The sequence below is a fragment of the Dipodomys ordii genome, unplaced genomic scaffold (genome assembly GCF_000151885.1).
Source record: "Dipodomys ordii isolate 6190 unplaced genomic scaffold, Dord_2.0 Scaffold10, whole genome shotgun sequence".
NCBI lineage: Eukaryota > Metazoa > Chordata > Mammalia > Rodentia > Heteromyidae > Dipodomys > Dipodomys ordii.
In genome coordinates this window covers 4,617,252-4,631,800 of record NW_012267226.1, presented here as the reverse complement: position 1 = coordinate 4,631,800, position 14,549 = coordinate 4,617,252, and the positions used below count along the sequence as shown (strand labels likewise).

General features: G+C 40.7%; 1 protein-coding gene across 4 annotated transcripts in view; it reads right to left on the bottom strand.

Annotated features, from left to right (window-relative positions):
• Ntm (neurotrimin) overlaps positions 1-14,549 on the bottom strand; it is a 1,030,143-nt gene that overhangs the window by 183,839 nt on the left and 831,755 nt on the right. For all 4 annotated transcript variants that reach the window (XM_013009574.1, XM_013009576.1, XM_013009575.1 and 1 more), the window contains one exon: positions 3,805-4,037. In XM_013009574.1, coding sequence (XP_012865028.1) covers positions 3,805-4,037 — 233 coding nt within the window. The remainder of the gene's footprint in view (positions 1-3,804; positions 4,038-14,549) is intronic.

Sequence of the window (14,549 nt, the reverse complement as noted above, 5' to 3'; positions counted from 1 at the left end):
GCTTGTCAAGAGTAGTTTTCCATCATTCATCTTCTATCTTGGGTAGGGTACATGTTGCCAGAGTTAGTTCTCAGGGAACACTGATTATAGGAAGGAAGGCAGGAATTTTTATGCAGAAAGGGCTTAGGGCCCACTTCTCAGGTTGAAATAAAAATGGTATCATGGTTGTCAAGAAGACCCTGAATTCAAGCTCCTCCATTGGAAATAAGAAAACAATGTGAACAAAATAATGATCAATTAGATAGGATGTTTCCATTAATTCTAGACCTTAAATATGTTGTACAATACTGTAAAAATTCCACTACCTACTTCTGTGTGGAATTGTTTATAAATGATACTGACTATACAGACATAAACACATAGTCAGACTATCACAGTTTTTTTGTTGATACTGCTGAATTTCTTTTATTTTGCTTAATGGCCTTAAAAACCATCTTGAAAACAATATGTAGGTAAAATGATTTGCATGCTAGCAGTATTTGATTAAGAGTTGTAAAAGCAACTTAAATCCAGATAGTCACATTCTGCTAGTGTCTCTGTTCTGTGTAATAAATGATCCCAAGATAAACATATTTTTTTTTAATCCTCAATGGTTAGTGTATCTTCTTCCAACATAGAAAACAGAGAAGCCTAGCTCTATTTAGTTTGTCTGATTGCTTTGAAGAGGGAGGACTAGTTGGCTCTGAAAACACTATGGTCCTGTATTCATTAAAGTGTCAATAATACTCAGTCCAGGCATATTGACAGCGGATTAGCTTGGGCTGAGTCTGTGTACAAGACCAATGCCTTTTTTAACCCAGCTTGTTTCTAGATCGATATACCCATCAGCATTTGAAAATTAGCCCAAGATGCGATTCCAATACTCCAGGTGGTGTGTCAAGCTACGAGGGCACCTAACAAGTCACAGGTGTAAACACCTAGCTGTGGATTAGACATTTTCCATTAGCTTGGACGTGAGTGAAGAAAGATGTCGATTGCAGCCCCCACCATTCCATCACCTCCCCCCGCCAACACCAACTACTCAGTCTTGAATGCTTGGAGTCCATAGAAGATCTTGGTGCTATAATTCTAGCCATCTGTTTCAATAAGCATGAACTAAATATTCAATTTATACATGCCACTCTATTAAGTGTTAAGGGCAGAATCATGTGGGTACATGTGAAAAGGTGACAGAAGAGAAAAATGACCTAAAAAGCGGTTTCTGGTTTATAAGAAAGTTTTTTAGCATTTTTTCATTCCTCTTGTTTTCCAGTTTCATAAAGGCACTGCTTCCAAGAGCAACTGTCTTACCATTTCTACTTTTTCATTGCTGTTATGAGATATTTGGCCCTAGGAAGGATTTGAAACACTCTGTTTAGTATGTATTGTACATAGTACCCCAGAGAATGTACCAGATAACCCTATTGACTGGTGATTGTTAAACTTTTTGTTGTTGTTGTTCAGTTGTGGGGCTTGAACTCTGGGCCTGGGCACTGTCTCTCAGTTCTTCAGCTCAAGGCTAGTGCTCTACCACTTAAGCCACAGCACCACTTCCGGCTTTTTCTGCTTATGTGGTGCTGAGGAATCAAACCCAGGGCCTCATGCATGAAAGGCAAGCACTCTACCACTGAGCCAACTTCCCAGCCCTGATTGTTAAACTTTTTGTGGATCTACAATGAAAATATAGTCTCTGTTGAATATGAAGACACACCCAAACCCCAAATCTCATGTAGCAATACCTACTCTCTGACTTAGGACATTCACTGATAACTTCTAAGTTATTCTATTGAAAATATATTTGGCGTAGAGCTGATGGCTCATGACTATAATTCTAGCTACGTAAGAGATTGAAAGCTGGAAGATCTCAGTGTAAAGCCAGCCTGAGTAGACAAGTTCAAGAGGCTCTATCTTCAATTAACCAGGACAAAGCTGGATTCAGACATTTCTGAAATGTCAGGAGCTGAACAAGTGAGGGGTTCTGAGTTCAAATCCTGCTATTGAACACATACACGTGCACACTCTTGTACACACACACACACACACATACACACACATACACACATACAGAATTGCCCATAGGAGATTGAAAAATATACTCATTAATAGAACAAAGAAAAGAAAGAAAGCCATCAAAATTTCTTTTCATGAAGAAAGCATAAAAATAATATGTAAAAACTTTGGTGTGAGCACCAGTGTTCCCCTAGCATAATCTCTCCCTAGGACAGGACTGGGGGGGGTCCATTTTGTTCCTTGTGCCCTCCTTCCCTTACTACATACCCTATTTTGCTCTTTATAACTCTAATTTACTATCCATGCTTTTCTGTCTTTCCTCTTTTGCAGTGGCTTTCTGTTCAGGACTGAGGAATGCCTCACAAGCTAAATCATTTGGTACTCGATGGGCCAGACCCATGTGTTTCTCATCAGCTGCCTAGGGCCATCTTCCTGTATTGATAATTTTGAATGGCTAGCAAATGTTATAAATATCCAAATGGATTTTGGCAGATAAATGGTTTCCCATCCCTGCTGATGCTTCTAGCTCTGATGATCCTTCCTTATCAAGCCACATCCCTCCCTGTTTTCTGTTAACCAAATCACGCCCAGCGTTTTGCTCATCTCAAGCATGCTGACAAGTAGGGCAGCTGCAGGAAGGTCTTCACCACCCTGCACCTGCATTATGTGGCTGGAGAAAAGGAGCCTGGCACAAGGCTGAGGAAGAACCTGCAACAGAGCAGCAGCTAGCATTTCTGTTATTTGTGATGATAAAGTGAGCATTTAATCTACTGTAAAAGGTATTTAAAAGTGAAAAGACAACAACCGTATTTGAAAAGAGAAAAGAACATAAGATAGTACAAAAGTAACGTGTAAATTGCCCTTCTATGAGGAAAGTTTTCTTCTAAGTTCTACAGACTATGTGTGTAAGATGTGATCCCCATTCCAACTTTCCACATGGACCTCATTTTTACAGAAAGAAACCCCTTAAGCACAGTGATAACTTGATCAAAGCCTCTCTCCATCAAATGGCAGTCCAATGTATCTCTAAAACTCTTACTCTTTAACTAGGATTATATTTACTTGTAAAGTGTTTTCTAAGTGCCCCAGGACCAGTACTGGCTGTGGGAAGAAATGAATACGTATCCCCAGGATTAGTTTCTGAGGAAACAAAGAGCAGAATTTGGAGAAATATACTGAAAAAGAAAGAAACAAGCAAACAAACAAAACCCTGCTCCAACAAAAACCCAAGCAAATATATAAGGTTGGGAATATGGAAGACAGGGAGGAATGCTATGGAACCCTAAGAGGTAGACTATCTGAGCCTGGTTCCAAAGGAAAGACACGGGGCTGAAAACATGAGCCTGGTAGATAAGAAGAGACAACATACAGGGCAGCAGTGGGTTTGGGTGGGAAGATTGTAAGCAACCTAGGATGCTGGCTGGCTCTGCTTTCTTTGAAGACTGGCTTGAGGGCAGGGCACATGTGTAGCATCAGACAACAATTCAAATGCTGGTCATAAAATAAAGCAAGCTTCCAGTTAGCTGGAACATTTTCAAACATGCTTAAGGGATAGAAAGCCAAGGAAAGCAATAATTAAAAGATAATTTTCTAGGAAATACATTATTGGACTAAAAACAAAAAGGGGAAATAATCTCGTTATAATCAGCGGGCAAATTACTTAAAAAAATTCTGCTTCTAAACACAAAATAACAACCCAAAAGGTGTCCTCAGTGGGCAGAACAAATAAACTCATCTGTTGGGAATCACAGTAAGAATCCTTAATAACAGCTTTCTCAGTCTTCTACCCAGGCCTCTCAGACAAGCTCCACTCACCTTGTACAATGAGGTGGACCCGAGAGGTCTTTGGGTGGTTGTCTGTCTGCACTGAGCAGGTGTACGGGCCCTCGTCGTACACATCCACATTCTGAATCTTGATGCTGTACTGGGTTTGGGTGTTGCTCAGGAGGACCACGCGAGGATCCAGACACCATTTGTCATTCCCAGCGTACAGGATTGTGCTGCGGTTTAGCCAGGCCACCCGGGTGACCCGGTTGTCAATGGTGCACCTGAAGGAAGGTAAAGACCAGACAGGTAAGTCAAAGGAACAGAGGGTAAACTCTCCCCCCCCCCAAAAAAAAGGGAATAAAAAACCAAAGCCATTAGACTGAGAGCTTTCCTTTCTGGCAAGGTTAGGAAGGAAACATCCATCTTCTTACTATGACTTATCATCCTCTTTTACTCCCAGGATACACACATGCATTTCCCACGTTTGATTTTTTTTGTTTGTTTTTATCGGTGGGACTTTCTGAAATTTATCAGGATTATAGTCTAAGGATTATAGGATGTGTCTGATTTCTAGGTCCTGAGAAGTTCAGTGCTCCTCACACCACTAGAACAAATTGTCACTCCAAAAGAATTTCTCACTTACAACCTGCATGCATCTTGCTTATACTCCAAATGGGTAGACCTCCCTAGCACTACAGGTTCTGGCTGTAGTAACCCGTTGTCTAGTACTTATAATAGCCCAATGGTTATGCTGTACTAGAACAGGAATTTAGGCACAAAGAAACTAAATTCCTTTCCAAACCATACAGTTAATATGTGCTAGCTCAGAAATCCAGCTTTTAACTACCACCCATCATTGCACTCATCTCAGAATAGCAAATTCTACCAGAAGGCTTCTCAAGTCAAACCTAAATATGAACCACCACCATTGCTATTTATCTTCATTATACCCAAGGGCAGAAATGTTCAATTATTGCTAGACTAAAGGCATTTTCCAAAAAATCCCCAAACTGTTTGCATGTATAAAAATAGATATCCTCTCTTATTTTTGCATCTGGAGTTCTCAAATTGTAGAAGCTTCCTTCCCTTTTCTGTACTTTGAAATCTCCCAGAGACTCTCGCCAACTCTTCATCATAACATTCTGTCTGGATTCATTTCTCTCTCTTGCTACACTAAGTATGTTCTATGGCCTTAGGCTGAATTCACACACACGCTGTCCTGATCCTGAGTACCATTGCTGGAAATAGCTATGTTGCTTGGTATGTATAATGATGCCTCACGTTATACATCTTTTGGCAGTGTACAAAGGCCTCTTACATTCACATTTGATTCCTGCAACAAATCTGAGTATAGATGCTTTTACCCATTTGCTGCTTTAAAGAACAGAACTTCAGAGTTCCAAGTGTTTAGTCTTGCCCAACTTTAGAGACAGAAAGTATTGAAATCAGATCTCCTACTCAACTCTACCGATTTCTGGTCCTGTGTATGCCTCGGACTGTGTAAAGGAGAAGTTTTCAGTGGGAGGAAATTTTTTCCTATCAAATTCTCCAAATGGTCTCTCTGACCATAGGAAAAAAATTAGGAGCTTTTCCTGGGCACTGCTGCACTACTATTTCTTGCTTCCCCAGATGGTCTCTCTCAAGATGAGACCACTGGCACTGTACATTGTTTCTGGTTTACTCGTGTAAATGACACTACCATTGGAGGGCCACTCGGGTGTAGGTGAATGCTTTGCTGAGAATTCTGTGGGGGAAAACTGCCCAACTGGAGTTCAGCAAGTTTAACATTGCTTAAAATATTTTCTAGCACTGTAGGAGCAATGTAGGGACTCCCTAGCCCATTCTGATATAATAGAATGGAAGACCTGCCTAGGAAAGGGTCAGGGGACTGCTTTTCAAAGCAAGCATAGGCCACTTATGTCAGAATCACAAGAGAGTTCATATCCTTTATCATCCCCTATTCTGCTGATTCTGAATCTTTTTGAAACCCGTGTGTGTGTGTGTGTGTGTGTGTGTGTGTGTGTGTGTGTGTGTGTGTGTGTGTACAAAGTTAAGGTAAGAATCCAGTTGGGTCACACTTGGTGGAAAGCCACTGTTGTCGCAGTTTAGTACCACCTACATAATTTGTGACTTGTGAAATGAAAAGGCAAAGATCTTTGCTCAAGAGTTAGGAAGAGGGGCTGGGAAGGTGGCTCAGTGGTAGAGCGCTTGCTTTGCATGCATGAGGCCCTGGGTTCGATTCCTCAGTACCACATAAGCAAAAAGAAAAAAGCTGGAAGTGGCACTGTGGCTCAAGTGGTAGAGCGCTAGCCTTGAGCTGAAGAGCTGAGGGAGTTAGGAAGAAGTTTGAAATGGACACAGCAAAGCCCTTAAGAAAATGTACTTCCTTATGCACATAAATAACCATGGACTTAGCTGTGACTACATCTCAAACTTTACTGTGTTTACAAATTGCCTGGGAGGGGCAGGTCTTGCTAATAAATAGATATGAAATCAGGACCAAGAGCCAAATTTAGGTTCTCCTGGATGATGCCAATGTCAGTGATCCTAGGAGCTGGAGGCATACCCTAGGTGGTAAGCTCCTGTCTAGTATGTGTGAAGCCATGATCTCAAACCCCAGTGCTGTTTGCAGTTATTTCTTTTTCTTTGTTTTTTTTCCTCTTTGGTTTATTCTGTACCCTTTGTCTTGCATATAAGATCATTTGATTTAGGGAAGGGAAAAAGAATCACAAAAATGGTGGGACAAAGGGTGAACCAATGTAACAGTGATACTCACTAGATACCATGCTGGAAATGAATTTTAGAACTTAGGGGGAAAGGGAGCCAGGGGATGGGTTGGAAAGCAGGAGAAAATGAGAGTGAGGGTAACAGTATTCAGAAGAAAGGTATTCATTACCTTACTTATGTAACTGTCACCCCTCTGTATATCACCATTATAGTAAAAGAAAAATAAACAGAAAATATAAAGCCCATATCAGAGTCAATGGAGCAAAATCTGCATTTTCCCAAGATCTCCAGGTAACTTCAATTGACATGGAAGTTAGACTAGATTAAGAAGCCGTTCCAACCCTTCCTTTGGGCTTTGATGACACTATCCAAAGCATTCTCAGATAGAAAACAGCTGACAGAGGAACTTCCTGATCCTGTTCCTTCCCTTACGTTCCACACAGCACCATTTACATTCATCTTGAGCTGGGCTGTCTGAAAGCTGGCTTTGGAACCACATTGGTTGAAATCCCTCAAAAAGGACAAAACACTCATAGCCTTCTTTCCTTATAACATGTGTCAACATTCATAGCAAAGCTTTAATATTGCTTGGGTCCAAGCAGAGAATGGCTGTAACTTGACACTGGTGGCCAATGCTTCTTGGACACATATCACTCTTCCAGGAACTGCGTAAACTCATTCCATGTACTAATCACAGCTCAAAAATGTGGCTGTGCTCACTTACTGTTGCTATTTTTTTGGATGAAATACCTGAGACTTAGATCATTGTGACACTGAACTGTAGGACCAGCACCAGTATTCACCCCAATTTTCTCTTTGTTTTTTTGTTACTTCTCAAATTCACTCTCTTGTTAGGTCTCAAACAAACAGAAATCAGAAGTTCACAACTTCAAACAGAAGTTTCGATAAAACAGAGGTGGCTGTGTCCTTGTCCCCAAGCTCCTGGCTCAGTAGTTTGGAGGTTTCAAACCTGCCTTTCTGTCTCATCCCCCAAGTGGTGCTGATGCTCTGGCTTTGAGAACCATTCATTTAGATATCTGGTTACTGGTGACACGAGAGCACAGAGTGAATGAGCACTAAGAAATGATTCAGAAACCATTTCCCATTACTTTGTGGTTGAGAATGTTCGAGTAATCATTATGGTCTAGAAAGCTATAGTAGACTCCTAGTTATTTTTTCTCTCTCTCAGCAGTTGAAATCTGACCAGATACCAGTTAAATGCCCATGGTGCAGGGAATTCTGACCAAAACACTCTAGGCTTTATGTATAATGGCTGTGGGTGCTCACAACATGTACATCTCACAACCTCAAGAGGGGTACCAGAGGACAGTCTGGCTTCCTGATCAGTATCTAATTACTGAGAATTAGCTGAAACAGAAGCCCTCCCACCACAGTTCGCTGCGTTACAAGGCCAAAGAGTTCCTTTGTGGCCACATGAAGGCTGCGCACGCAGCCAATTTCCAGCACGGCTATGCAGCTCTCGGGATATACTTCACTGAAAAGTTGGCATAGCTTCAGCTGCGGTTTTGGGCACATCCAAGGTCATGTTTAGATGTCCAAACTGTCACTGCTGGAGAACAGTCTTGCTGAGTCTCCATGGAATTAACGCTGGCTTCTGCAGAGATGGATCACAAAGGTAACTCGGCAGCCAACTCCTGTCACCTCCTCATACCTGCCCCCATCTATCTGTCTCATTTATCCAGTCTCCACAACAATGCAGAGGAGACATTTTTTCCTAAGTTAAAAAAAAGGCAAAAATGAGCATAATTGCTCTCTCAGCCAGAGCAACTGCCTTGGTTGGTGAGGAGCAGGTCAAAATTCAGGGATGAGAACAAAGCCAACAAGCTTCCTCTTTGTAGATACTACTCTTAGCAAAGTTCTACAAAATCACTCCCAAGCACAGCATGCTACTCCACCTTCTGAAGGTGATTAAGTAGATACTTAACAAGGGCTGAATGAAGTTGTGAACCCACCTCGACCTGATTAATGCAGGTCAGCAGTGCTGAAGATGACCATTTGTCAGACATCTGGGAGACAGTCCCAGGTCAGTGAGATTCAGGCCAGGGAGCAAGGCAATGGATGGAAAGGGTGGGAAGGGCACATGACCTAACACAGAATGTCTCTTTCACAATCTTGATATATATAGATCCCACACTTCAATGTCTTCTCCACCCAGCAAGACTCATATACGAGACCCAAACAATGTCTGTGATACTATGGTATGTGAATATTCCTACAGTCAACTCAAGCTTTTGATGTTTCTGTGAATGACTTAAAAAAAATCATCAATGTTGGGGCTGGGAAGGTGGTTCAGTGGTAGAGTGCTTGCCTTGCATGCATGAGGCCCTGGGTTTGTTTCCTCAGCACCACATGAGTAGAAAAAGCCAGAAGTGGTGCTGTGGCTCAAGTGGTTAGCACTAGCCTTGAGCTGAAGAGCTGAGGGGGAGTGCCCAGGCCCAGAGTTCAGGCCCCATGACTGACTTAAAAATAATTATCAATATCCAAAGATTATCATTTACGTGTGTTGCCTTATGGTGAGCCCAAATCCTGCCTTTTCTGCCAGGAAAAAAAAGTGAGGCAGAGAGAGACACACAGAGACTGAAATATACAGAGAATAAGACACACACACACACAGAGAAATAAAGAGAAAGACACAATGAAAAAATGACACACAGAGATAGAAACAGATAGAAGGGTACTGGGGCAAGGGAAACATATATTTTCCATTTCATTGGTGAAGCTAAATGCTCTTCTTAGTGTCTATGTGTCTGTCTGTATCTTTTCATTTTGGAGCAGTTAGCTCCTATAGAGAATAGACCTGTTTTATCTAAACAAGCTTTACTACTTTACAAGGCAGCCCCATCTGTCCATTGCCAATGAATTCTCTTCAGTGATGAGTTTTTACTCATGTGTAATTGACTGGCCCAAACAGAATCTAGTCAAGATCACATGCTCAACTCTGCACCGAGCACAGGGGTGGGGGTGGGGCTGCCACACCTGTAATTTACTACGGGTGTAACATTATGCTGAAAGAGGAAACCTGCAGCCTTCTATGTCCTTAATGAAGGGTTTTATTACATGTGTTGCATTTATAGAGAGAAGAATAGCACATAATGATTAAGCAAGCCCAGGCTGTGTGCTTAGAAATAAAACTATGAAACTATGGACTCATTGCTTCAGGGTATATTTGGATTCAGGATGACAGAATCGAGATAAGAATATGAGAACTATTTTAAAAAAAACAGTAAAATGATCTGCTTGGAACTATCCCAAAACAAGCATAAAAAGAAAGCTGAAAGAAACAAGATTATTGAAGAAGGGAGAGAAAAGTCCACACCTGGACCTTTCTTCATCTCACCTGTCTGAAAAACTGAGGGCAATAATGGGCCAGGGCAGTGTATAATCTGCCAGCTCTGTCTATCAAACGGCCCTTTAACTGCTATTGAAGGTTGGCACGCTTGAGGCCACAGCAAAATAAGCACTGCCATCCTTCACAGCATCTGCTACAACTGCCTCTTATCACATGGAAAAGCTCCAATGGCCCTCTATTTGCTTTCTTGGTGCCTGACACCCCAGCTCAGGTTTCACAACATGAATGGCTGGGAAACTCCCCAATCCAAGGGGGTTAAGACTGATCTGGGTGCACTTTCTCCATTTGTTTTTGTGAAGAAATGATTTCCAGGGTAAATGAATGGGAGATAAACAAAGCAGGATCTTCCCTTGTTGACACAATGAAATTCAGTATCAAACAACATGTAGTTCTGTATAGGAAGAATATCATTAGCAAGATTTTTTTTTGACCTTTTTGGATATTTTATGAAGTTTAAACTTACATGAGAGTTACAAAGTCAGTTTGGTTCTTTTCTTTTTTTTGTCAGTTGTGATGCTTGAACTCTGGGTCTGGGTGCTGTCCCTGAGCTCTTCAGCTCAAGGCGAGCGCTTTACCACTTGAACCACAGTGCCACTTCCATCAGTTTGGCTCTTATAGACAAAAACTCTGGCTTTGTATCTCCCACTTGTTGCTGTTTTGTTTTGCCTAAGAAAACAGATATATGTTATGAAATTGCCTGGCTGTGAAAAAAATGCCAAGTCTAACCACACCTGGGAACACTTCTGATAGAGAAAAAACGGGCAGGAAGAAAACTAAAAACAATCCCAGGTGTGCACATAACACCATGTGAACCCACAGGGGTAGTAGATGACTATGGTCAGAGGTCCCAGAAGAAGAAGGAGAAAAAGCTCTCAAGTTTGGCTACCAGAGTAAAAGTCCCAGCTTTGTTCTTGCTGCTTCTGAGGCCTCATAGAGGTACCTTACTTCAATGAGTTCCATTTAGGTCATCATCTGATTTCCATTTAGGCTAATACATAGACAGGTATCGCTCTGTACACTCTAAAAGCCTGGTAAATATCATTACTATGCACTGTGCTAATATGGATTGCTCCTTTTCTTATATACACATGTGTATCACATCCAGAACTTCACTGTAAGTTCTTGAAAGGCAAGGACCAGAGGTTCAGACATAGTCTCTCATGTTCCCACAGAACATCAGAGTCCACAGTACACACCAAATATCTGTCCCCATGATAACTGTTTAATATAAAAAAGTATTTTTTATATCCAGCAAAAACGTAAATAGTGAGAGAGCCTATGTCCAGAAAAGTGATGACAGGATAATTATACTACATATCACCAACAATCTAGATCCAGAGATACAAATGCACACACTTCCCTTTATACCTGACCACTGTTTGAACAGGTACAAAGGAGGCAGTTTACTTTTGCTGGTTAATATCTTGGAAATAAAGCACGAAGGCTTTGTTTTATGGACTTCCAGAAAGATTCTCCATGAGCAAACCTATCCAAATCCTTCCTGTGCAAGTCAAATGAAATAGTTTCACATCTAGCATCAGATGAGCTGGTCATGTGAGGATGCTTCCACCATATCACGGTTAAACCCAGACCACCAAAAAGGTTTGCTTTCCGTTTCTCTCTCTAGTATATTAAAGTATTCCATATATAAACTCAAATCTCTTCATCCCTTTGATGCAGAACTACCATTCTTGAGAGAGAAAGCCCATACATATCGGTTGTGGATTCAGTTAAAGTTTGATAGAACTCAATCTGCCATTTGACCTTAGGCTCCAGGGAGGGAGTCCTGTAAAACTTTACCTCAACCTCAGATAGTTAATTTTATGTGTTAACTTGTCTGGGCTATGGGTTGCCCAGTTAGTAAAGAAGTCTTTCTGGGTGTGTCTGTCAAGTTTTTCTAGAATAGTAACTAAAATCAGTGAATTAAGGAAGGATGATTCCCTACTTACTAATGTGGGCTGTCATCATTTAATCCCAGGAAGATCCTAGTTGAATAAAAAAGGTGTGGAGGGGGTGGGACAAAGGGACAAAAGAATCTTTTGGGGGGCTAAGATATTCATATTCACCTGCCTTTGGAAATTATTTCCTGATTTACAGGTTTTTGGACTTGGAATAAATCTTACAGTACAAGTGTCAGTCAATTCCTATAATCTCCACACAGGTGACAGACAGACAGAGAGATGAACAGACACTATTGCCTCTGTTTCTCTGGAAAGACCCAATTACCACACCCATGCATTCCATACATTCGGTGTAAATTATACTGGGTGTATTCTGCTATTTTTTGCTCTTATTTACAACTATTCACATGTAAAATTCAGTGACCTGGTGCTTTGTTTGGAATTCCTGTTTTTAAAACAATCTCCTGTCTTTTCACTAAGGCCAGGTTTAAATATTACTTAATATTCCAACTACCTTTTCTCCAAAAAAAATTATATCCCCTAAGTGTGTTTGCCACATATACTTACCAGTTAAGCATTAGGAGCAGCATGGTATGTGGAGTTCTAGAGAAGGAGAAAGTAAGTACAAGCAGAACATCCCCAACCTGAAAATACAGTCAATAATGCTACAAAAATCTGAAACTTTTGGGATACCAGCGTGATGTCACCAGTAGAAAATTTCATACTGGGACATGTTTTTAAAAAGTATGTAAAACAGTGAATAAAGTTACTTTAAGGATACGAATTTGAAACATGAATGAATTTTATAGTTAGACTTGGGTCCTAGTCTCAAGACATCTCATTACTTCTATGCAAATTTTCTGAAATAAAAAAAATAAAGACATTTGAAACACGTCTGGTCCCAAACATTGCGGATTAAAGATCCTTAGCCTGTGATATTTGTTTGTGCAGTCCAAGGATCCTCATTCACAAGCTCCTGTCACTTTCAGAGAGGTTTGGTGTTTCGTGCATATTAAGTCATTTGTAGAAGATGGAAGAAGTTTGCCAAACAGAAGAGGCAGAAGGTTGAACAGGAAAAAAGGGTGCTGGGACAAGCACATGGAGTGATTGGAGCAGAAAGCTTTCCTAGGAGAGAAAGGATAGCTTTAGTGTGGACTTGTTCCTGATCATTGGGGTAAATGCCAAGGAGTGGGATTTCTGGATTATAGGGGGGCTCTATGTTTAGTCTTTTGAGGAACCTCCATACTGCTTTCCAGAGTAATTGAACAAATTTATATTCTTACCAACAGTGTAGTAGCATTCCCTTTTGTCGACATCCCAGCCAGCATCTGTTGTTATTAGATTCCTTGATAATGGCCGTTCTAACTGGGGTGAGGTGGAATTTCAATGTTGTTTTGATTTACATTTCTTTTGTGGATAGAGATGTTGAGCATTTCTTCATGTGTCTATTGGCCATCCTTATTTCCTCTTCAGAGAATTCCCTCTTTAATTCTTTAGCCCATTTATTAATGGGTGGTTGTTTCTTTGAGGATTTGTTGTTGGGGGATTTAATTTTTTGAGCTCTAAGTATATTTTAGATATGAGGCCCTTGTCTGTTGTATGGCTAGTGAAGATCTTCTCCTAATCTATGGGCTTTCTATTTCTCTCACAAACTATATATTCTTTGCCATGCAGAAGCTTCAAAGTTTAATTCAATCCTATTTATCCAACCTTTCTTTGATTTGCTGTATTTCTAGGTCTTTATTAAGAAAGTTTAGACCTGTACCAACCCCCTTCATTGTAGCATTGTTTACCATAGCTAAGATATGGAAACAACCCATATGCTCCTCAGTAGATAAATGGATCAAGAAGATGTGGTATACACACCCAATGGAGTCCTATACTTCCATGAAAAAGAATGGCATTGCCCCATTTGTAAGGAAATGGAAAGACCTGAGAAAAATATGTGAAACGAAAAAAGCCAGGTCCAAAGAATACAGGTTTCATGTTTTCCCTAATTTATAACAACTAGAATATGTCTATGATATTCTTAACAGGATCACAATAGCCCAATCGCTAAGTCTGTATGCATATATAATGAAGTGTGTCAAAATGAACTCCAAGAATTTGGAGTTCTTATTGTACTCCTATGCAGTTATTTCTATATTTTTAGTTTCTGTTTTACTTTTCTGTACCCTTTGTCTTGTATATAAGCTTATCTGATCTGTGGAAGGGAAAAGGAATCACAGAAACAGCAGGACAAAGGATAAACTAAAACAACAATGATACTCACTAGACACTATGTTGGAAACAAACTTTACAACTGGGGGCAGGTAGTGGAGTGGGTTGTGGTAAGCAGAACAAAATGAGGGAGAGGCATCAGTGTTTAAAAAGAAATGTCCTCATTACGTAACTATCATCACCCTGTTCATCACCTTTACAATAATTTCTTTAAAAATAATAAAAATAAGATGCAAACAAAAAAGAGAGAGAGAAAGGATAAATGAAGCCAATCAGTCTGTGCATGGTGATCTCTATACAGCATCTTCTGTCTACAACAATCTGACCTGAATCATTACATCAGTCAGGGCTAATGCCCAGGCTTCCACAGCAGTGGCCCAGACAGACTAGAGCAGAAGGACAGCAGGTGCCCCCGGCTATGATCCTCCATGGAAAACAGAACCCCTTCCACTGTTTTTCTCCAAGTAGCCTTGCTCCCTGATGGGACCTGATGCCATCTCCCCTTACTCTATCAATCCTCTAAGTGTTTATAATGTCTTCTGTTATGGACCACGGATGTCCCTTGTGGTTTTCTT